This window comes from Lissotriton vulgaris, chromosome 6 (assembly GCF_964263255.1).
Source record: "Lissotriton vulgaris chromosome 6, aLisVul1.2, whole genome shotgun sequence".
Classification (NCBI taxonomy): Eukaryota; Metazoa; Chordata; class Amphibia; order Caudata; family Salamandridae; genus Lissotriton; species Lissotriton vulgaris.
In genome coordinates, this window is record NC_141694.1 from 1388805621 (window position 1) to 1388831388 (window position 25768).

The window sequence follows — 25768 nt, forward strand, 5'->3', positions numbered from 1 at the left end:
AGAGAGAGAGCTCTGGTCAGCCCATTGGCTTTCATGAGTTGCCATTGCTTGGATGAGTTTTTCATCAAGGTTTTGGCATTTAATGGATGGTTACAATGCCCCATTCATGTTCATATTTGGTTTTGGTGAGAAGACCTCCAAGTAGTCCCTTTGTTAGACTGCTGATGCAACATGATGTGTAGCTTATCATTGAGAGGCAGTGTGTGAGATATCTACTTTGCTGCCACAACATGTAGACACACTTTTTGTTTAAGAAGTGCCTGCTGTTTATTTGCCTACGCCGGTCATAAAAGCAGAGCTGTTCACTCAACTTATCCTTGCACAGTCTTTCACTTTACTTTGCTGAAAAGATAACACGCTGTTCAACTTAAGACTTAATTGTCTTCACAAAATAAAACAAGCATTTGCATTGTAAATGACAATGCCTTTTATTTAAGTTTTGAAAACCAAAATATAAATAAAGGGTATTGTCATTTACAATGCCAATGGCTCAAACTGCATAAATGCGAGACCTATTGCATTGCAAATGCTTGTTCTTATGTAGTAGCCTACCGAATGAGTTGTCTTTTCATGCTCCACTCTTATTTCAATTATGCCGAATGATAAACAATACTTCAGGTCAAATTTCAGGAAGTACAAGGAAGATGCTGCTGTTGTATCACTTAGTTCCTCCTAATCATAAGCAAGGCATTTTATAGCAGCGTTTCCGCTGAAAAAGCAAGCTGCCACAGAGAATGGAAATATCTGTTTTCTGGCTTGTAAACTTAAGTTACAGAAAAACATGTGGCAATTAAGTACACATAATTTTAAAACGCCGAAAACCCCTCTTTAGTATGACGTAGGCCTGTCATCCATTCCCTAAACAACCGCGAAGCGATTCAGTGCATTCGGTGCACGAGCACAGGCCCGGCATTACAGTTAATGGTGCCCGTGTTTGTTTTGGCAACCCCCTTCTTATGATCTCCTACTCCATGGGATTCCTTCACTACCAGCCTCCAACAGTGCCCCTCAGCTCTCCATTCCCCCCTCTCACATGTATTGTATTTGTTATATAGTGCTACTTCTACCAGTATAGGGTGTCTGGGCACTTTGGCATCTGACACATACACACATTGTAGAGAGACAATGAATCATGTGTGTAAGGCAGTCTGTAGGAAATCTTACATATGACAATAAGGATTACATGGTGTAGGAATACCATGTTATCCATACTTTTAGGCAGTATATTGTAAGTTTTTGTTCTGGGAAGCACAAACTTTGGATTTAAAACGTAGCACAGTGGCTGGGGTTGGCTTTCTAAGCGAGCCCGTTTTGACAACATTAGGATAATGAAAGACTTTGTGGGTGGGGGGATAACATAACATTTTAATCTATACCTTGCAGTTTGCATGCAGCTATCTGATGACAGTTCATAGCTCACTGTGCTGTATTCATGAACTACAAGTAATAAAAGGATCTCTGTGACAAAATCAGTAACCCACTGAGCTATCTGCATAAAATAAAGTACTGTGATCTGCATGGTACACGTTCTTTACAGCAGGCTTATTAACCCTCTGCGCTACCTTTTGATGAGTCAAAACTGCCTCTAGAGAAAACTCCAATTTCACTCCAGCAGGAACAATAATCTCCTAAGTTATCTTGACATGTATTGCATGAAAACTCTTGGACACACAAGGAACTCAAAAGCAGGTGTTGTTAAAGGCATAAGTTATTTCTAAACACAGCGCAAGGTGCAGCTGCACCGGTCGCATCACCCTAAAGCCGGCCCTAGACAAGCAAGTGTCACTTTAACATGCAGAAAATCTTGTGCTACATGTAAATGTATATATGTACAAAAGCTATATGCTGTATGTCAGGAGGTGCGACAGAAATTTTGCTAGGACCTTTAACACTGGAGTCAATACTTTTAGGCACCCTCCACCCCCATAACGTTGCCAATCTTTACTGATCTTTCACAAAACTTTCCAAGATGGAGTCAATGTGGGGGATTCTAACTTAAAGAAAGTTGTTTCATTTCATCAAATTGCACAAAACGTAATAATGTTTCGAAAAAGTGCATTCGTATGAAGAGAATGATGTGGCTATAGCTACAGAGTCGCTATCACATAGTCTAATTCTACAACAATCCCAGTGGCCCATCATTTGTCTTTCTTCCGTTTGTAAGTGGTTGTGGAGAAAACCAGACTAGTTTTGGCTTTGAGGATTTCTTCTCCACAAATGTCTTTAAGAACCTTGATGTCTCGCTATCGTGTACTCTCCTACCCATCTGAATAGCTTTTTCCTGAATATAAAGTGCAGAAGCAATGGATTACATAATTCATAAACTTGTGCATTGCATGTGGCAAAGGGATAAATGTATCTCAAGTTTTCCTCAGAAAATTGAATCTTTGCTAACAGTACGTCCTGCAGATAATTTTTCATCACCCAGTCTCATTCAACAGACATCATACATTTGTACCTGCTGTAGGAAGCAGGATCACATCTCTGAAAAAGGTTGTTAAAAACATGTCAGAAGAGCAAAATGTCCTCAGCTATCACTCACATATGTTCTTTTTTGGCCTTGCTACTGGGAGCCGAGGAGTATTAATACTTATTATTATGTGGATGCACACTGTGGGTGTGAAACCATCCTTCAGAACCTTCTAGTCTTCAGCCCTGACCACCATTACTCATTCTTAACTTGCATAGCAACAGAAAATCAGGCAGAATTTAAATGATTGTTCTTCAAAATTATTCAGGGTTTCCATCCTTGGGACTGTATAGAGATTATCTTTTAATTACCAACACGTTTGTGACAATACTAAGATCAGCCCCCTGCCCTAAATTATACACCTTTGGCATATTAACTATTTTCAGTGAAATGTCCAAAGTGGGACAATCTCATCCCAGGAGGCATTCTACACTTCAAAACACCAGAGTTAATAATATGTCAGACTATGAAACAATCATCCTAGGATATACCTCCAGACTCTGGAACTGTCTTAAACGCGAATAAAATTGCAGATCTCAAACTAAACAGATAAAAGCTCACAACATTCTTTTTTAGAAAATGCATGATTTCATAATGACGCTTGGCTCACTCGTAGCTTTATATATGTTTCGAGATGTATTGCGCAAACATTTATAGTGGAGTTTTGCATCATATTTACTCAACTAAAAATATTTTTAAAATGGGACCATCATTGTGTAATGGGTAGGAAAAGGATCTCAAAACATTCCCACTTTTTAGGACAAGTTGTGAAAGCCGTTTCTCTATAAAGAGAATTAACTTTTCATGTATAGGGAAAAAAATGAAAAGAAAAGCCTTATCTGCCCAGGCACATTTCCGCAAGATTGTGCGGATTTTGATACAAGTGGAAAATTACATGAGTAAGAATTGTACAGCAAGTGTATTCTAGGAAATGTGTGACTGTTGTTGGTTACTGGTGTAACCCATGAGACTTTTTAACCCCCAGAAGCTGTAACTTTTTTCTGTCACTTATGAGCAATAGACTTCTGGCTTTAACGCCCAGCATAGCCATATTCTGTAACATTTTATTCTCTTTTTAGTTCCCTCCGTTTGCAACAAATGAGATTGGGCGAGTTACTGGAATCAATAGAAGGGAACTTGGTCACGGTACGGAAAATATTGTTAGGTATATTTTTATGTAATCATTGAACAATAACTACAACATTAATGGTGTATTGTATTTGTTAAATGTAGGTGCTCTTGCAGAGAAATCATTGAAGCCAGTTATTCCTAAAGATTTCCCCTTCACTATAAGAATAACGTCAGAGGTCCTGGAATCCAATGGTAAATACAGTATTTGCTGCATTACAATTTTTATTTGTGGCATATGGACAATATCCTGTAGTGTGTAGTTTATTGCTTTGGATGTAGGCCACATAAACTACTGTAAAGCCAAAAACCACCTATTAACATGATTTGTATAATGTTATGTCTATACTTGCGAAATTCACACAATATGTTTTCAACAAATAATTTGGACAACAACCTAAACCCAAGTCTATCCTTGTTTTCGTGTCTAAACTAGGGGTCACAGAATTGGTGACATCATTTTTCCCTTGGTTTTATTTGTGTGTGTGTGTTTTTTCTTTTTTTAAATGCAGGTCACAATTCCGAGAGATGTAGTCCTAGTTTAATTCAGTTGAACAAATTGAATTGAGGTTTTACATTATAGGTGGTGTAATTAAAAAAAGTTAACTTGAATATGTTGTCCTCGGTAACTGATAACCTTAAAGTAAATCGTTTTAAGTTTAGGGAAGTCACAATAGAGATGTATTAATGAGTTGGGGCTTCAGTTTTTACCCTGTGTGTGATAGGGAACATTGATAATAATTTAAGAAAAAGTGTGATGCCATCAAGAGTCATTGCCAGAGGACACTGGGCAGTCCAGATCTAAACCATATACCATGTTCTTGTGGACTTGGTAATGTTTACAGAGTACAACTTGATGTAGCATTTAAAGGATGGCATGGTGGTGTCAAAAGGCAGGGTGATTTTAGGAGATGGAGTAAGGCGCAGTAGGTACTTTATAGTTTTCACTACTTTTAGCCGCAAGCTTCCGCTGGACCATACCATAAACTTACAATGAGCTGACAGGCTGTCCTTAGCTTACATTGGGTGTATTTCTTGTCACTCTTATTTGCTTGGTTGCTATTTGATGACTTGCCTTTCTCTCATTGGGTTTGTCCTTCCCCTGGAGGATAGCTTTTTTACCAGCCTTTTCATATGCTGACTTGTATCCTTCCATTGGCCGCATTTAGTAAACTATTAGTTTGAGGTATGTGTAACTGTAGATACATATGCTGTGCATACTCCTGCCATCTGGTGTTGGGCGCATATGTGTGCAAATTGTTCTTCTTTTAAGAAGTCTTTCGAGTCACAAGGTGACTCCTCTTGCTGGTAAAGCACATGGTCATAGACTTCATTGTTAGATTGTTTTCCTTCCACCGTTGGGTTTGAACATGTGCTTCTGATTGAGCATAATGAGGGTGCATTCAACACCTGCCCTTGTTTCGGTCCAAAAAGACTCTTCTTGACCCTCAAGCTCATTGTCTCAAGATGTTACTCAGGGGCGGCGACAACACTGCAGACCTCTTCGGTCCTCAGGAGGTCCAGGGGGAACATCATTCACATCCTTCTGATTTAGAGGAAGAAGTGTTCTACCCTGGGGATAGCTCTGGTTCTGAGTTGGAAATTGAGGATCTAGCCAGCCAACAGTCTGCGAGCATAGCACCTCCTCGCCACCACTCAAGTTGAGCAGCCCGCCTCCAAGAGGCACACAGCCAACCAGGCTTTCCGTCCGACACTGCCTCCGGGCCGTGGCCAGCACCGACCATGATCCAGTGGTAATTTCACGTTGATTTCTCAATGCAAAACCTCATTTACCTCTAATGTACCGCTTTGAAGGTGCTGGGCCTTTGCCACTGTCTATCACTTCCAGGAGACATTACATAAACATGGAATATCAAAATGAAATTAATATTTACCCCAATAAAGAGAGTTATGAGTATTTTTTTTAGGGTTTTATTTTCTAGTTAAAAGTTAAGGTTCTCTGACCCTTTATTCATTAGTCAAATATCATTCAGGTTACAGAATTGAAAATTGGAAAAATAGAATTAATACAGAACATATTATAGGTTGCATACAAAGAACTCCATAAAGGAAGGGAATGAGGCATCAAATGTCAGTCAGAATTCTTTAAAGTGTTCAGGAAAAATATAATTTAAGAGTGAGTTTTGCAAGGCTAATCAATAATTAATAATTGGCGGAGGAACTTTGCGCGCAACCAAGATGGCCACGTGAGCACAGGGCTCCCGAGACCCTCGTAACCTCCCACATATATCCTGCAGATTTTCCTGACTCTCATACATGTCTCCAAGAAGACGAACCACTGGGGGAGGCGAAAACTGCAACCAGAATCCAGATTGGACCCCGGGAGCCGGAGTTGTGACGACTGGAAGATTGCTGCCTGCGCCTCTGTGATGCCCGGCTGTGGAGTTGGCATGGGGCCCGAGATGTAGTTGAACAACATCAGCCTGAGGTGGCGAGACCAGATACTGTGAGTGCCCCCCTCTCGCTGGAGGTGACGGTCTGGTCTGGTACTCAAGTGTAAATATTTCACGGATGGACCTGCCTTGAAGAGACGTTTGAGCCGTGTCTTTGGGCTGATTCCGCACTTCTGCTTGAGGGACCTTAGAGATCTCCATCTTTCTACTCTGTTTGACTGTCTCAGGTTGACCAACGTCGATTGCTGCTGGGCATAGCCTACCACTCAGCCTCTTGATTGCGCTTTTATCCCCCCACCCCAGTTTGGAATCATATTTACTGCCTTTCGCAATGGCGGGGAAGCCGGAGGGGACAAGCAGAGGTCTAAGAACACTCGGCGGAGTGGCTATACCCAAACCAACTAAGGTGTCGCCTAGTGGACCGGGTAGGTCGCTGGAGGGAACGAGAGATCCACTGACCTCAGCGGCGGAGCCTACCCTGCAAGACGTCATGGCCGCCATCGATGGGATCAGATCGTCCCTCTGGAAACAAATGGAGACTCTCTCCCACAAACTCGACACGGTGGCGATTGATGTAAATTTGATTTGCACGGACCTAACGAAAACCAACAAAAAGGTTAAATCGTTGGATATTAAGACTTCTGGTCTGACGGACGACGTTGTTGAGATACAGACGGAGGTTCGCAATTTGAGGGCCTCCAATGACCTCCTTGCGCGTCGTCTGGAGGATTTTGAAGGAAGGTCTAGGCGGAACAACGTCCGTATCATAGGGGTTCCGGAGAAGGCGAGGATTCAGCAGCTTATCTTTTTGTGGAGAACCTGATCATGAATCACCTTGCACCCAAGGGACTGAGTAATGTTTTCACCGTGGAACGAGCTCACAGAGTCCCGGGTGGAAAACCCAAGACGGTTGCCCCGCCGCGGCCTGTGATAGCACAGATTTTTAACTTCCTTGACAGAGATGCTATCCTGCAGGCTTCGCGGGCAGGCGGTCCCATAAAGTTTGAGAACACTACCATCAGTTTTTATCCAGACTTTACCCAAGCTGTTCAGAAACAGAGACTTGGTTTTCTTGGGGTGAAAAGGAGACTCTGTGAGATGGGCCTCAAGTATGCCATGCTTTTTCCAGCCAAGTTGCGCATTGAACATGCAGAGCGGACTTATTTTTTTGACAGACCAGACGTGGTGGCCAACTGGCTTGATACTCTTCCGGCCCATCATCCGCAGGACGGGCAGAGCAGTGGTGCGGAGGGCGGATCGATGGACCAGGAATAAGCCTGATCATTAACTGGTTCCTGGGGTATTCTGGAGGTTTCGAACTGTGGCGCATTAACTGTGTAATATGATTCTGTGAGACATTTTGGGGGGTTGCGGGGCTATCAGGGGGTCGTTTTCCTCCTCTGCTTGACTTTCTGTAGATTAGTTTAGCTGTGGGGGCGACAGGCACACTGCAAGTTGGGGTGGCTTTCTAGTCTTATGCAGGGGTGCAGGGTGGGGGGTTTTGTAACGGGCTGTTGGTGGGGGAGGAAGGGGTTTTGTTGTTTTTTCAGTTTTGTTCTCCGCAAGGCAATGTGTTGCAAGACTTTCTGATTGAAGCGCTGGTTTCTTCTTGGGGTTGGATTTTCTTCCTCGTATGGGATAGGGGGTAGGGGGTTGAGGCTTCTGAGCTGGAATGTGAATGGGTTGGAGCAAGATCACCACCGAGCAGCTCACCACCTCCCTCCGCCAGAACCCTCCCGCCAGCACAACGGACCCCAACGAAGCAGCCAGCAACCTCACACAGTGGATCACCAACTGCGCAAATGACCTTGCACCACTGAAGAACCCTCCCAGCAGACCCGGCAGCAAGAAAGCCTCCTGGTTCACCGACGAACTCAAGAACTCCAAGAAGAACTGCCGCACCCTCGAGAAAGCCTGGCGCCACGACCAGACCACAGACAACATGACTGCCCTCAAGCATGCCACCCGCAAACGCCATCAGCTGATCCGCACCACCAAGAAGATAGCATTCACAGTACCACTGGACACCAATGCCCACAAAAGCAAGGAACTCTTCAGCATCGTCAAAGAGTTCTCCAACCCCAGCGCCGGAAACAACGATATCACCCCCTCGCAAGACCTCTGCGACTCACTTGCCTTGTTCTTCCACTGCAAGATCACCAATATACACAACAGCTTCGGCGCATCTACCACGCACCTATCCACCGAACCAATGCCCCCCACCACCACCCTCCGCGCCTGGACCCCGATCAGCACCGAAGACACCACCCGCACGATGAACACCATCCACTCCGGATTACCAACCGACCCCTGCCCCCACCACGTCTCCTACAAGGCCGACTCCATCATCGCACCCCAACTCCGGGACGTCATCAACACCTCCTTCAACACCGCCAACTTCCCGGAGACCTGGAAGCACGACGAGCTCAGCGCCCTCCTGAAGAAAACAACTGCAGACCCCACCGACCTCAAGAACTACCGCCCCATCTTGCTCCTCCCTTTTCCTGCCAAAGTCATCGAGAAGACCGTCAACAGACAGCTTGCCGCCTTCCTTGAGACGAACGGATCCCTCGCAGTCCGGTTTTCGAGCCAACCACAGCACCGAGACCGACCTCGTCGCAGCCACTGACGACATCAGATCCCTGCTCGACAACGGGGAAACAGGGGCCTTCATCCTCCTAGACCTCTCTGCAGCATTCGACACTGTCTGCCACCGCACCCTAGTGCAGCGCCTCAGCAAAATCGGAGTCCAAGAGAAAGCACTAGAGTGGATCATCTCGTTCCTCGCCGGAAGAACCCAGAGAGTCCGCCTTCCCCCGTTCAGATCCGAGGCCACCGAAGTCATCTGCGGCGTACCACAAGGATCATCACTCAGCCCAACCCTCTTCAACATCTACATGAGCCCACTCGCAGCCATCGCACGCAAACACAACCTCAACATCATCTCCTACGCCGACGACACCCAGCTGATCCTATCCCTCACCAACGACCCCGCCACCGCCAGAACAGCCACCTGAAACTGAACTCAGACAAGACAGAAGTCCTCATCCTGGGCGCTATGTCGTCCTTACTGGTCGTTGGGAGGGTAGGACCCTTTCTCTGGTCTCCGTTTATGTCCCTCCCGGCCTACAGTCCACTACCTTTGCAGATTTGGGGCGGGTTCTCCTTGCTCTCCCCGAGGGATCATTAATACTGGGTGGTGATTTTAATGCGGTTGTATCTGGTATTTTTGATAGACACCCACCTAGGGACCTCAAGGGGGCGCAGAACTGGCTTCATGATCTCATTGATACTTTAGGCCTTGTAGACTGTTGGAGACTGTTGCACCCCTCTCAGCGGCAATACACATTCCACTCTGGTGCCCATGGTAGCCTTTCGAGGATTGATTACGTCTTGGTACCTGCTGCACAGGCGCCTTCTGTCGCTGAGGTTAAACATATGGCTCAGGGAATTTCTGATCACTCTCCTTTGTGGCTTCGAATTGAATTGTCTAAGGGGGCCGAGGGGCGGGTGGCCCTGATCAACCCTTGGTATCTCTGTAACCCCAAAACTCGTCACGATTTGATAAAGTCACTTGATCTATATTTTTTAGAGAATGAGGGCTCTGTTTCGTCCGCAGTGTCGCTTTGGGAGGCCTTCAAATCAGTTCTTAGGGGTCAAGCCCTGTCTTTGATTGCGGGCGTTAAGAAACAGAGAGATGAGGCGGTAGTGAAGGTTGAGACTGAAATAGCGGACCTGGAGTCAGATCTGGAACAGGAGGTTACCCACGCGAAGACACATATGTTGCGATTAAAACAGTTGGAATACGGGGCGTTGGTTACGGATGCAGCTGAGGCCATGAGTCGAGAGCAGCAGGGTCGTCTATATGACGTGGGAGATAAAGCAGGTAATTTGATAGCATGGTTGGACAAGACGGATAGAGCTAGTCTTGTTGTGCCTGAGATTGAGATGGTGAGTGGTGTGCGGGTCTCAGACCTGGTAGAGATTGTTGAGTGCTTTGCTGATCATTTTCGGACGGTATACTCCCCCGTGTCGGATAGACCGGAGGAAGACTCTCACTTGTTGCTGCGTGACATTGCTTTGTCGAGTCGTTCGGACGCTGATAGTGAGCAAATGGACACCGCAATAACCGCCGATGAGGTTGCCCTTGCGATCCGCTCCTTGCGGTCTGGTATGGCCATGGGTCCTAACGGGCTGCCGATAGAGCTATACAAGTTGCGGCCCGACAAGATAGCTCCCTATTTGAGAGATATGTTTTTGGAGTCTCGTGAATGTGGTTCTCTCCCCCGAGATCTGCGACTTGCGACAATTGTTGTTATACATGAGAAAGGGAAACCGAGGGACAAGTGTGGGTCGTACCGACCTATATCTCTTTTGAACGCCGAGCCTAAGATTCTCGCAAAGGTGCTGGTCAATCGATTGATTACTGTCATTAGCGAACTGGTCCATCCGGATCAGTCCGGTTTTATTCCCCATCAGAACACTGCGTTGAATCTCAGGCGTCTGCACGGAGTTCTCGCGAGGGCTGCTACGCTGCGCGAGTCGGCCATTTTGGCGTCCTTGGATGCCACAATGGCTTTTGATACTATTGAGTGGCCTTATTTGTGGGCTGCATTAGCTAAATTTGGTTTTGGTCCCGGTTTCATCGGTTGGGTCTGACTTCTTTACGAAGACCCCCTTGCGCAAATTGTAGTGAACGGTCGAGTGTCGGTTCCGTTTAGTCTCGGGCGTGGTACCCCCTGTCACCGCTCCTGTTCGCCCTGGCCCTTGAGCCCCTTGCCGCCTGGATCTGCTGGGAGCCCTCGATAAGGGGTATCCGGTGGTCCTCCGACTATGAAGATCGTATTTCGCTCTATGCAGACGACATTCTGCTATATCTGACCTCGCCCAGGAAGTCGTTGATGGTTTTCTGTGATGTCCTGGCCAAAAAAAAATAATAATAATAATTAATAATTGGGAAAAATCTCCCATAAATAGAAATAAATGCATAAGACAAATACATCTTTTCAAAACGAGTTAATTAGTCAAAGCATAAACTTAGAGTTTTAGCATCTAAATCTAAACCTGTTCCATCAGCTGCACTCTCTCTGACCTTGTCTGTTCAATCTGTCTCTCTCCCTCTCCATTGTCTGACAGAAAGGCTGCTCCTTGAAAATATCCCTCCTTCACAAGTCCACAGAGGAATGTGATCTGCCTTGCTTAAAATATGATGTGCAAGGCTGGCCTATGCCTCTCTGCCCCCTCCTCCCTCTGTCTCTCCTCGCAAGAGGGCTCCTCCCAGGCTGCACCCGCGACGTTCACGTACCTAACCCATATGATGTCTGGTCAGATCTGCTCCACTCCCCCGTCTCTCCTCTAAGACCAAAGGCTTAAGGCTGACACACCCCCTATGGGGTAATTTTTTTAGGTCTCATCTACGTAGCGCGCATGCGCTGCATAGGAGGGCCTTTTCCCGTCGCTCTGCTCATTTTCAACCACTGCTCTTGTGCTTGTGGCGGCATCCACCTTGCAGGAGCGAGCAGGGGTGCGCTACAAGCACGAGTGCAGTGCTTGAAAATGAGCAGAGAGCTCTCCCAAGCGCGCGTGCACCACTTGAGGGCTCACCGCTTATGGGGACCAGTGCTGCCTGAAGACTACTTCCTGCTCCCACTTTCTGCCCTGCCCGTTCGGAGCTCTTCACCCGCACAGCGCCGCCACCCACGGATGCCCACAGTCCCGGTCTTATCCTGCTACAGCACCTGCCGTTGCACAGTCCCCCACCGCCATGCACACGCTGCAGAAGGATACCACCATGACCAACATCTTTGAGGGCGGCCTCCCCTTCCACACTACAGACGCCTCGCTCAGGAAGTACTTTGAGGTGTTCGGGGACATCAAGGAGGCCGTAGTCATCGCCGACCATCAGACCGGCAAGTCCTGGGGCTACAGCCTTGTAAGTGCTGCTGCATATAGCGCTCTATGCGTGGACGCACTGACCAGTGGTTTTATTTAGGCACTCCTGAGCGTGTACTAGTGCGGGGGCTTTGTACTGTTGTTGGGATTCAAGCATCTGACCGGCTGTTCATAGGAGATATCAGTGGCCACATTTTAACTAAATTGGTGATTTTCTTGGTAATGGTCACTATTACAGGATTGCGGAAGCCATATTGCAGGTTTCACTACTTACAAATGCACAATGTTAGCACTTTGCACGAAACATACATGTTGTTCACCAGCGCTGTCCGAGCGGGGAAATCAATGCGGGGCATATTTGATTATCACAAACGAATCAAATGTTATTAATATATGGCATGCTTCCAAGAAGAGTGATACTTTTCTCTACTTAGTAAATTGCGAAAACTTTGAAAACTTTTCTGATGAAAACTTTGCACTTCTGCGAATTCTTTCATCAGGGACGTCAGTGCCGCGCTCCCCACTGATGACTGCGTGACATCGGCCAAGGCTTCTTGGCAGAGACTCGGTGGCAGTCAGGAAGTCGTGTCTGGCGTTTATTTTTTGGCCTTTATTCCAAACACCGCCTGCATTGGAGGTGTGCGCCTGGGTGGCACTGGACATGCTGACTTAGACCAGAAGAGGGGTGTTTAAGGAGGGCCACGTACCCACAGGTTACACAGGGTCGTTTTATAGCGTTGTGTACATCTTAACGGGGCTGATAGCGCTGCACCGGGGACCTAAACAGGAAACAACCTGTTGTAAACCAAACTGATGCACAAGTATAAAGACTTAAAGAACTGGTCGTATAGGTTTCCAAGGATCTACTATGTTTAGTAATGAACCAAACCATGCTGGAACAACTACAAACCGAACACCCTCTTCTTTCACAGCCTCTGCACAATCGCCCATTGCAATATTTTAGTTGTTTTCAACTGACTGAGGATTTAAGCCATTTAACATTAAGGATTACTCGTAGTTTGATACAGACTAAACACCTTGTTAACGTAGGATGAGGACGTTAAAGGGGTTCACACGGACTCTGTAATTTTTGTTTGGTAGCCCCTCGAGAACAAAGCATCCCTTTTCCAGTCAGTTATCCGATTGAGAAAAAGCTATTTTTCTTAACATAAAGGGGGCATTGCTTTAAGTTGTGCGCTTAACACTCTGAAGAAGTCTTTAAGCCTGTGTAAAATAGTTATTTTAAATATACACTTCACCTCAAACGTGTCCACTTGCCGGTATGTCGTGTGACCTTCAAAACCGCAAAATGCCGCAGTGCATCATCACACATCGAGAAATTATACTTAGAAGTTTCACGTAATTTTGTGCAAGTTTTGTTAACATTTTCGAAAATATTATTCCATTTTCTGTCAAGTATTCCTTAAACCTCACCCAAAAATGTATTTTATTCCTTACAAAAAACAACCTTCTCTGTAATGTAAAAACTGTTTAATATTGCCTACTTTGAAAAACAAATCCCGTATGTGCTGTTTTCCAAGTTTCTGTCCACTACAAGCGGGATGTACTTGCCTCCTACCCAACCACGTTTGCCTCAGAACTTAAAAATTATTTCCATGTTGCATATAACGCGCTATATAACAAACATTGGCATAGCCAATAGGGCTCGCCTTTGGGACCTTATAAGTATTTAGTTATGCAGCACAATATCTTTGGTGCAACAACATCAACTGTTGGATGGCTAAACACTTACAAGGTCCCAAAGGAGAAACCTATTGGCTATGCCAATGCTTGTTATACTCTCATTCTTGGCTGACTATACTAATAATGTTGCAGTTTCAGTAGAAACTTGCACTGTGATTGGTTAGCATAGATGGCATGAGGGTCTCACCATCCTGTCTCATTGCAAATCCAACTCATATCAGTTCTGACAATAAGGGCTTAATGCTAAGAACAGGTATCAGTAAGGACATTTCTTGAAACAAAATGTATTACTCAATTTCCTGTCTCTCACATAGCACACAGGGATGACACTTTCCTCCAAATACTGGTACATTGGCACGATGTACAGTTCACTGCGGCCTTGACCCATGTGTCCTCACTTGAAGCACTTGGCAGTTCATGCAGCTGGCACAATCCTCTGTCTGCACATGCGTCTCTCATTCAGCACACTGCTAACCATTCTCAGCCCTGCTGGATTCTTAGGCATCCATTTTATTTTGGGCCCATAAACAAAACAAACACAAAAGAATATTAATTTATGAAATAAAACTCATTATGTTTATCTCCCCCCCATAGTAGTACCCTGTATTAGTTATTACCTAGCAAAATCTATTAGTTTAAAGCAACTTTTCTCTAATTTGTGCACAACATGCAAAAATGTGCAATGTACAACATAGCATAAACATGCACCAGTGCAAATTTTCCAAGTGCACACAGTTAATACATACTCATAGCAACATGCTCTAATGGTTTAAATAGCTTTTTATGCAAAATACGTTTGCCCCACATGTAGTGTTGGTGCATGGTTGATTAATTATTACATATTATAAGGAAGATGTATTATGATTTGAATATGCATTGTCTAAACAAAGCCAAAGTCTCTTGAGACGGGAACAGAGAATGTAGATTACAAGGAAAAGGAGCGAACACACATTCCATGCTTATCTTAAAGGCTAAAGAGTCCACTGAAATCACGAGTTTTCTACACTGCAAAACACGTTAATTCAGCACAATTATGTGCAACTTTAAAAGTAAAAAAAAAAAAGAAAACCCATTCTCTAAATAAAATGTACATTCTATAGTGAGGTTAAATCTAAACTTAACACATTAACATCCATGATTAATTAATTAAGCATGGTTTTAAATGAAAGCATTTCAGACTGAAAGCATTTTGACCAGACCTACTTTCATGTCTTTCACTTTGCATGCACAATAAAAGTGCCACTTTAAAAAAGCATTTGACTAGGCCACATTTCATGCTTCATGTGTTTTCACTTGCACCAAAATCTGCCTGCCAATTAAAATGCAGTCTGTCTGAAACATAAAACAGAGCGATGCTTAATCTTGATGAAATCTAGCTCTATCAACCACTTAATTTGGACTCTCTGCATTCAAAGCTAACTGCTTTTGCGCCGGCTACTTAGACGCTGGCACCAAGCTGACCTTCAGCATTGAGTGCATCTGCCTCGGAGCCAAAACCTTTGGCATCAACTAAGGCGACAACGGTGCCAGCACTATTAACCGGTCCTTAACAAGCCGCAAGAGGAGATCGATGTAAGGCATAAACACCTGGCCATTCATCCCCAAACGGTCCGGATCCTTGCCCGCCCTCTGAGATATACTGCTGCTCCAGCTCCCAAGTGCCAGCTGTCCATTGAGGAAGCTTTAAGCAATCCAGTCCCTGCAAAGCAGCGCAAAAAGATGGATAAGGCAACCAGTCCATCACTTCAGACAGTGGGTATTAGATATTATCCAACATGGTAATTATCTGGAGCTCCCTTGCATTCCTTCCACCTCGCAAACACACACACTCTGCAGAACTCCTACATCTTCTCAAAGAGGAGGTCCAAGCACACCTTCTCGAAAGGACTATAGAACCCATCCCCCACCATCAGCAGGTTAAGGGACTGTACTCCCTGTACGTCTTAGTTTCCCAAATTACGGGTCCCTCAGACACCAATTCTGGTCCTCAGACCACTAAATGAATACATCCTGTCTGAACACTTTCCTGTGGTCACCCTCCAGGATGTTATTCCGCTTCTTCAGCAGGGTGACTTTGTGACCTTTCTCGGCCTGAAGGCTCATTGTTGCCACATGCCAATACAACCGCAACATCACTGATATTTCAAGTTTGTGGTCAGAGAAAACACTATCAATTCAAAGTGTTTCACTTCGGAGTTCCCAGTCCCACTCCGGTATTTACGAAGTGCCTTCCGGTGGTGGCCGCGCATCTGTGTAGACAGGGCGTTCACATCTTCCCTTACTTGGATGACTGACGATCAAGAGTGCCCCCTGCCAGCTATGTCATGAGCATAATCAAGTCTAATAAGTCTGCTCCACGGGTTATAGTTTTCCCAGCCACATCAACTAGTCCCAGTCTGAACATTCATGCACCTCCCAGTCATGATGATCTCCTGCATTGCCACAGTACCCCATGCCAGGTTGCACATGCGTCCCTTCCAAGAGTGCCTAGCGCAATAGTAGTCCCAAGCGGAGGGTCAATGGGACGATCTAGTGTTTCTTGGCTGCTGCACTTGTCGCTCTGTGTAGTGGTAGAACAGCAACAACCTGTTGCAGGTGTTGCCTGTCCTCAACCCTGTGCCACAGAGCATTGTCACAATGGACGCCTCTCTTACGGGATGCGGGGCCAAATTTACAGAATCTGACTGTTCAAGGCTGATGGGAGCCCGCACAACAGGGTCTCCTTATCAAATACTTGAAACTTCTAGCCATCTTTCCAGCTTTGAAGGCTTTCCCACCTCACCTGATAGGCAAAGTTGTCTTTGTCCACACAGACTATGACAGCCATGTATTACCTTCAGACACAAGGGGCACATGTGCTCGACAACTCTCACAGTTATCTCAGAGCATTTAGCGATGGGCTGTCCGTTACAAAATTAATTTTGGATGGACAACGACACTCCTCAGCAGGATGCAGCACTATGCTAAATCTAAGAGGACTCTGCCCACTCTTTCTAGAGCCCACTCCACTCAGAAGAAGGAAGCCTCTATGGCCTTCCTGGAGAACATCCCAATATCTGACATACACAAAGTAACTGCCTGGTGTACACCTCACTCTTTCACGAAACATGACTGTGTGGATGTACTAGCTTGCTTTTTAGGGTCTGGCTTAAGTCCAAGATCTTTTGCAAAAAAAAAGGGAGGATTACTTTTTTTGGAGTGCCGGGGTGATCTTTTATTTTTACTAAAAGTTTATGTATATTAAACATAGAAGCTTTCAACCAGCTCTCTTGTAATTCACGTCTTCCTTGCATCGACTACAGAATCGGTCAGCCTATTTGAGCTATTACTAACTCAACTGTGTGTGATGGCATGCTTTCCTTTCACAGCGAGCACATCCAAACACAAAGGGACCAGGGACCACTATGGCAGTGTATGTTTTTGAGAGCAATAAGCGATGTTCGAGGCTTGTAAGGTGTAGATCACATGCTTTGCATACTCCTACCATCTAGTGTTGGGTCCGGATGTTTGAAAGTTGTTTTTCTTCAAAGAAGTTTTTCCAGTGCGAGGTAAGGTGACTCCTCCTTTCGGTTATAGGGCGCATGGGCATCGACTCTATTGTTAGATTATTTTTCCCCGCTATCAGGTTTGGACGTGGATTGCTGCTCTCCTGTTGGAAGCCGTTCTTCGGGTTCCCTTTGGTTCGCAATTCTCTATACCTGTGTAGTTATTGTTTCGTACGCGTATCCCACTTCTCCGTGTATCGTATCGGGCGAAGGAAAGCTTTATTTCGATCAGAAGACTTGTGGAAGGCTGTCTTGTCTAACTCCGTCGGTCCACCTTGCAATCAATGGATCGGACTCAATTCAAATGTTGTCCTTGGTGCCACACAAAGTATCCACGCACCGACTCGCACGAAGTGTGCAACTTGTGCTTGTTCCGGAGCACAAAGAAGAAGACTGCGAAGCATGCATATTGTTTCGCTCCAACAAGACGCTCCGCCAAAACATCTAATACACGCCAGACATCTTCAGTGAAGGATCAAGGCATGAAGAATTCGATGCACAAGGGGCCGTAGAGGAACAGGAAGAGAAGCCCTTACCTGAATCGGACTCGGAGATCTAAGAAGACATACCGCAGGGTTAAAGTTCCATGAGTACCGAATACCACTTGCCCTGAAATACAATTCCACTTAAGCAAAAGGCTTCGGTCCCACCTCCGGGCTACGGTCAGCACCAAGACTATGTTTCCGGCGCCCCGCCTCTCGGCTCGGCACCGAAACCCTTTGTCAAGCCTTCTGCTCAGGATCGAGTGGGCCAAAGTCTGGCACCGAGCAAAAACTATTGAGCTCAAAACCGAAGATTGCTTCGAAGCGGAAACCCTCGACGCCGAAAAGCAAAACGGCTCCGGATTCGAAACCCTCGATGCTGAAAATCAAATCCGCGTTGGAGCCGAAACCTTACACACGTTATTCCATCCCGGTACTGAAATGAAATAGTCAGTGCCGAAACAAAAAAATGCTCTTTTGAAGCTGCAGGATCTGATTCTTGACCTACCAGCTCCCAAATCAGATCCTAAACAAAAGGAACATTTACATTAATCCTGAAACAGGACATCTTCTTACCAAACTGCCTCACAAATGCAAACCTGAGTCAGAGGACATACATCATAAGATTCCTTTAAAGAAAAGGAATGTCGGTACTAACCCTTCTCCTCCTCCTCTCCCATCATGTTCCCCTACACCTTTACCACCTTCTCCAGTATTGGAACATTTACTCATCACACCATACAATTCTCCACCCTCACAGCCTGATGATGATGATGGAGACGATGGAGATATTCAGTTACCTGTAGATCCTTGGAAAGACTATACCATTGATCCACCTACAGATAACGATCCAGACTTTACCCTGCAAAGCCTTCCCCTCCTGATGACCCTCTAGGTTATTTAGAGTTGCTTGCCAGGGCTGCACAATATCATGGGGTGCAACTACATAAAGAATCCTTAGAAGAGGATTTCTTGTTTGAAACTCTGTCTAGGACACACTGATCTAGTCAGACTCTTCCTATGCTCAAAAGCATGAAGAGACATGCCGCTGACATTTTTAAAGACCCTGCTCTTGCTCGTATTCTAACTCCCAGAATAGGTAAAAAGTATAAGCCTGCTCCTTCTGATGCACTCTTCATTAAAGGACAGTTACCCCTAGACTCACTTGTCTCCAATGCCTGTAAAGAGGCTAATTCACAAACCTCTGTGGACGCCTCCTCCAGACAAAGAGTCAAAATTAATAGACGCCTCTGGCAAACAAATATCTGCCCAGGCAGCAAATCATTGGCGCATTGCTAACACCCAGGCCCTCTTAGCGAGGTATGACAGAGCCCACTGGGACGAGATGGATCAATTGCTCCAATATCTCCCAGATGAGCACAAATCTAAAGCACAGGATTTAGTACAGGAGGGAAAGCTCATCTTCAATTCCTCTTTCAGATGTGCTTTAGATGCTGCCGACACCGCAGCTCGAGAGATTAATAGTAGTGTGTTACTAATGAGACACACCTAGTTAAAGATTTCCGGGTTCAAACCTGAAGTCCAGCAGTTCATCTTAAATACTCCATTTAATAAAGAGCATCTTTTCGGGCCTGAAGTTGATCAGGCATTGGAGAAGATTAAAAAAGACAATGAGGTACCTAAGTCTATAGGATCCATACAGTCTCCTTCAAACCTCGATACTTTTCAGCGCTCCTTTTACCGTTGGGGTCCAAGACCACATCCTCAGACACCAATGTTTCCTCCTATAAAGGCAACAATCAATCTTCCTCTACAAGAGGTTTCTTTAGAGGAGGATATAAAGGGAACAATGGCAAAGGCAGGGGAAAGGGTTCCGCAACCCGTAACTCCCCTTCCACTAAGAAGCAGTGACTTACCTACTCTTCCCCCGATCATTTAATACCTGTCGGGGGACGTCTTCTACAATTCCTCCCTATTTGGCAATCTATAACAACAGACAAATGGGTGTTAGGAATTATCCAAAATGGTTATTGCCTGGAGCTTACTACTGATCCTCAAAACATTCCATCTCGTTCTTGCAAATTGTCACCAGAACATTTGCACCTCCTCAAACAGGAAGCCCAGTCTCTTTTGCTAAAAGGAACCATAGAGCCAGCACTGTTAGAATATCAAGGGTCATCAACCTGATTCTGTGGCAGAACGAGCTCTACACACCCTTGATGTTAGAAGATCTCTCCTTTATTACGTTGAAAGAACAAAAGAATTTCGCAAAACAAAGCAAAATGTGTTGCTTTCTCTCCACCACATAAAGGCAATCCCATATCTAAATCAGGCATTGCAAGGTTGATCGTAAAATGTATCCAAACATGTTATGTGAAAGCAAAAAGAACTTTTCTAATACCCCCAGAGCAAATTCCACTCGCTAAATAGGGGCTACTATGGCCTTCTTAGGGAATATTCCCCTAGCTGATATCTGTAAGGCTACTTCGCACACCAAACACTATTGTGTAGATGTGTTAGCGAGGCAACAAGCTAATGTAGGCCAAGCCGTACTTAGAACACTGTTTCAGAAGACTACAACAACTCCAGGTTAGCCACCACTTTGGGAGTATGATGCTGTATAGTCTATGCAAAGCATGTTATCTATGGCTCACATGCCTCGAACGGATAATGTTACTTACCCAGTAAGCATCTGATCTTGACACGTAGAGCTGTAGATTCACATGCACCCAACCACCTCCCCGTTCTCCTGCTGTTGTTGCAGTTTCTCAGTTTACATAAATATGCATGGACATCTCTATTCTACACTTACTAACTCCGTTCTCACCCTCTGCGGGAAACCAATCTAACAATGGAGTTGATGCCCATGCACGCTATCACCGAAAGGAGAAGTCCCCTTACCTCGTGACTGGAAAGACTTCTTCGAAGAAAAACAACTTGCAAACATCAGGACCCAACACTAGATGGCAGGAGTATGCAAAGCATGTGAATCTACAGCTCTACATGCCAAGAACAGATGCTTACTGAGTAAGTAACATTATCCTTTTGCTTTTAGTCATTTTAGTTTGATGAGTGGCCGGCAGCTGTCCCAAGCGTAAGGCATTGCAGAACAATGACTGCTTTATCTGTCAACAGCCTATAGAGTGCTGCTTGCTACTACCACCTAGTCTTTATTTAAAGATGTTTACAACACTAGCCCACATACTGCCACAAAACTGCCCGCTCCACAAAGTTGGTCCACACAGAGCCATAAAGCCATCCACAATGATCTGTCAGACTGACATCTGGCACTACCAGATATCCCTATAGACCAGTCCAACCCTGACCGTGGTATGTGTTGACGAGTAGATGTGACAAAGTTAAACATGGTAAGGGCTTATGAAATATTTGGACAGACTGCCTTCTGTTTTTTCAGTTTAGCCTTGGAGACACCTTTATATGTCTCACCAGACTATTGTTTCACCAATAAATCAATGTAACAATGTTACATACTTACATAGAGGGACTTTTGGTCAACAGACTTCATCTCAAATTGGAGACTGTCAGACCTTGGTCCGTAATCCCGAGTCCAGCAGCAAGGACGTTTTGGTGATCTTCTTTCTCCTGATTATACAGTGCTGTTCAACAAAGTATGTGGCACAGACTTCCACCTATGTGATTTAGTGTCTGGCCTTTGAAATTTGTGTTGGGGGGTCACTTTCTTAGAAGTGCTCTTTCCTCTGCAATGCCCTTTATCAAATGGAGAGTCTGCCACAGCAGCAGTGGCTCCAATTCTGAAAGACCCAGAAGGCAGGCCAAGGGAGTAACTGGTGATCACACCTGGCTGTCAGCATTACTGTAATATAGCCAATAAACGTTCAAAGGACTAAGCCTTCCTCTCTGTTAGATTCCCTATTAATGCTAGCCTTATCAGTCCCACCATCTCCATGAAAATGAGTTCAGGTCTCACTGACCAATAACTCTTCCTGGAATCAAAGAGCCCCTTGATGTGTACAGAAAATGGTCTATTCCTCTACCTTCATTGTGTGTGTGCGTGTCCATATCCATGTCCCCCCCCCAATCAGGAATGTTAGAATTACACATCTCTTGGCCGGGTGTTGCAGTTTCCACCTCCCCAGTCTCTGCATGCCCTGTGCTTCCAAAGTAGAACGCACAGGCCTCTGTTATGTACCAACCCAGCACACAAATGAAAGTATCACACAATGTATGGCACTACACACAACCCATACAGGCAAAAGGTGAGTTAATTGCACAGAACTTTACACAAATGGCTCAGTAGCCCCTCACCTGTGATTTAGGCAAAAATGCCTGTTCACATTACAGATTCTGCTGAACTCAAAATGGGTATGATGCCACCCTGGTGCTTGTATCACTTAACTCCAGGTAAGGGCAGTAGCCCTCTACCTTCACAAGGGTACCACTTGGTTCCCCCCTCCCCCAAGTCTAAACAGATTGCATTACCTTGAAACAGGCTTAGCTCCTGGCGCACACGTGTTTTCCATGTTCACCCATGACCAAAAATCAGTACCAAGGATCCGGATATCATTGCAGCGGGGACACTCATGGTAGGGGTGCATGTCCATCATCGTGCAGGGGGCTTTTCCATCCCAACAACATTGTACTGCGAACAGTCTCACCTTTTTTTGGTATGAGGGATTCTGTAATCCCGTGCAGTGCAAATGGACATTTCGCAAAGCCCTTTTGCAACATTAATTGTAATGGAACTTGGCTTGTGAATCATTGCTAAAAGTTGCTTCACCCCTTTCCTCATGCAGCTTGCAAGGGTTGGCAAAAATGTAATTGGGATTTATAATGACCACTACCATCCGCATTGCTATTTTATTCATTAGGAATTGGGACATAATTTTGCTGTGCTGCCTCTCTTGCTGAAGTCCTATACTAGCACCTGTGTTTGTGAATGCATGATATCCACCATTCTTGTGTACTTTCTGTAATAACAGGTGCAATTTACAAGGGGAAGAAGAGCTATCCATAATTGTGTGAATCAGATTGTGGAATATACTCTCACAGATATCTCCTTCTGCACACCTCAGTTGAACCTAATGGAATGTAAAAGCACAAAAATGTTATGGTCTTTAAAACTATTGTCAAATTGGCTAACTCCTAATTAATTGCCATACTTAACTTTCCTATAAGGCCATGGTATATGGTACTGAAATACACCCATGGTATAGAAAGTAAAATTCTGCTGCAGCACTTATTATGCCATCCACTTGTGTGAAAAAAGAAAACATGGCTTCTGGCCTACTATTGAAGCCTGGTTGCTGTGGTTTAAACCTGAAGTTCAGCGGACTCTTGCAGCAAGCAGCAATTTTATCCCACTTCAATTCAACCTTACTGGAGACAGCCAAAGATAGAAATCTTGACTGGACGAAGGTGCCAAAAGTATCGGTCCGACATGAGGACTTCCCTGGGTGTAAAATGTGTTTTTTACTGTTTGCAGCTTATCCCACCAAAACTAACAGCTTTAGCTGGGCCTCCCATAATATCTATCCCTCTTCAATCAGACTTTGCCTTGATGGTGGCTTTTGACTTACGTTTCAAAGATTTAAACAAGAAGTAAAATCTTTGACTGGGATGACCCTGCTTGCTGTAGCCAAACTGCTCTCCATTGCGATCAGCCTAAAATTGTGCCAAAGCCCAGGTCAACCCCGACCAGTGGTTACTGATTGGCGCTTTTTGCCTTGAATCTTCATTTTCTTCATTTAATTTTTCTCTTTTTCTATAAACTGGAGCTGAATTTTTATTGTGTTGTGTTTTCAACTTTTTAATTGTGTTGGTACTTCTAAATACTTTACATATTTTCTCTAAATTAAGCCTGTCTGCTACATGCCATAGCTACCAGGGGTTGAGTTCAGGTTTAAGTTATTATTGTGTTGGGCCTAACAAGTTGGTGGCTTTATTACTTTTTGTGGACTAGCATTCACCCCAATTAAAAAATCCCTTTCTTACAGTTAGCACCTAATGTGTTGACTTAGTTACTTCAGTTTGCTAGGTATTAGGAAGTTCAGTCGTATCTAAGAAATGTTGTTGTGGCAAAAACCTTCCATTCAGTCCAGTAAGGGTCTTTAAATACTTGGCAAATGGATAGCCTTTCCTGTACCATGGTCTTTTTAGGACCAGAATAAATAAGCAATGCACTTGATATCAATTCACATGAGTCCAAGGTCCTTGACGAGAGATAAGAATAGCTCAGAGGAGTATTACTCTTCAAAGAATCGTTCAAGTGATAGAGTTTGGAGATTCCAAGCTGTGTAAAAGTATATGTTGACATTTTAAAATTTCCTGTTAATGGTAAAAATGATCTAATTTGCTTATTTTATTCTATTGAGGATCGTCATCAATGGCTTCTGCATGCGGAGGAAGTTTGGCATTAATGGATGCAGGTAAAATGCTAAATATTTCTATTGCGCTTATTGCATATTTCTGTCGACTGCCTTGCAAAGACATTTTGAACGATATGTTCGAGGCATATGAGCTGCAGATCACGCACTGTGCATTGATCGCCATCTGGTGTTGGGCCTGGATGCTTGCACTTTGTCGTTGTCCTGGAAGAGTCTTTGTAAGTCACAAGATAGGTAACTCCTCCTTTGGACCATAGTGCGCATGGGCATCGGCTCCATCTTCAGATTGTTTTTTCCGCAATCCTTCACCCCTTTCTCCGGTATTGTTTTTGATCGCGATCCCTAATCGACACGTATCTTCAACCTCTAAGTCTTCAATTCCAGTCGTCGACGAAGGCCTTCGGGCCTACCTAGGCCAGAACACGTGGCTCATGGAAAGGACTCCTTTTAAAAAGTGTCCTTAGTGTGGATCAAAGTTTCCACACGCAGATCTGCATGAGTTCTGTAACCTCTGCCTTTCGCCGGAGCACGAGGCCATAGACTGTCCAGCTTGTGCCTCTTTCCGCTCAAAGAAAACTATTCGGGATCGTCTAGCTCGAAGAAGCATGGCTCGATCGTCTACATCCATTCCCGATGACATCTTCCACGAGGGCGTCAATGTACCGGAGAAGGAGGGGGTCAAAGAAAGCCTCGGCAACTCCTCCGAAGACGATGACTCCGACCTCGAAGACATCACTCCTGGGCAGCGGGTCGTAAGTAGTGACGTTGACCCCGACTTCACCCCCCTTCCCCCCCCAAAAAAAAAACCTCAAGAAAGGCTTCAGTGACACCTTCGGGCCTGGGTGCACACGGGACACTACTTCTCACGCCCCGCCTTCGGGCACGGCAAAGAATTATACAACTAAGCCTTCAGGCCAATCAGGAGCAAGTCAGCCTGCCAATGGAGCCGACACCCAAACCCCGGCACCGAAAAATAAACCCTCGTCTTCCTCCGTGCCGACCACTCCCTCTGCATCGGCACCAAAGCATACTGGCACCAACCCCTCCACTCCGAAAAAGTCATCGGACCCGAGAAAAAAAACGATTCCGAAACCTACGGATTCTCAGCCTCCGGGACCCAAAAAACCCTTGGAACCGAAACAACAACCGGACCCACAAACCCCTTCATAGACCAAGAAACCTTACGCTTCCAAGCCGAAGGAGCATTTTCCTCTCTTGAATTGGTGCAACGTAAGCTGAAAGAACAGCATCAGACAGAAGATCTTTTTCATCCCGATCCAGCACAAAAAACTGTTGTAAAGGACCCAAAAACGGGTCAACTAACTCTCAGAAGAGACCAATGGACATGCCTCTACCCGCTCCATCCCGACCAAAAAAGAGAGACATTGCAACTTCTCCTCTCAGACTCTCCTCCTGCTCCTCAGCCTCCACCCTCATCTCCTCGACCAGTAGATGATGATAGCACCTCTGATGACGGGTGGTGCGGACGATCAACCACTAGGGGATCTCGGTCCACCTTCAACTCCAGCCCCATGGGATGATTATAACACAACACACAAGTTGATGGATGGAATGTTGCAAAACATTCACCCCGGTCACAGATCTGGGTTTAACCCATCGTTATTTTGCTCACCACGCCACCCCAGTTCAGACATGGCCATATGCAAACCAGTCTTGACCCTGTGCCTCATGGGAACAGTCCAGCCCGGGCTGCCAAGCCATGTCTTCCCTGGACTGGAATCAAGCATCCTAGGACCGGTTTCTGGCTATCAGCCAGGATAGCTTGACTCCAGTGGCGTAGTGAGCA

General features: G+C 45.2%; 1 protein-coding gene across 2 annotated transcripts in view; it reads left to right on the forward strand.

Annotated features, from left to right (window-relative positions):
• Positions 1-25768, forward strand: part of PNPT1 (polyribonucleotide nucleotidyltransferase 1) — a 524718-nt gene that overhangs the window by 355879 nt on the left and 143071 nt on the right. For both annotated transcript variants that reach the window (XM_086927497.1, XM_086927498.1), the window contains exons 16-18: positions 3550-3616; positions 3704-3793; positions 23950-24003. In XM_086927497.1, the coding sequence (XP_086783623.1) occupies positions 3550-3616; positions 3704-3793; positions 23950-24003 (211 nt within the window). The remainder of the gene's footprint in view (positions 1-3549; positions 3617-3703; positions 3794-23949; positions 24004-25768) is intronic.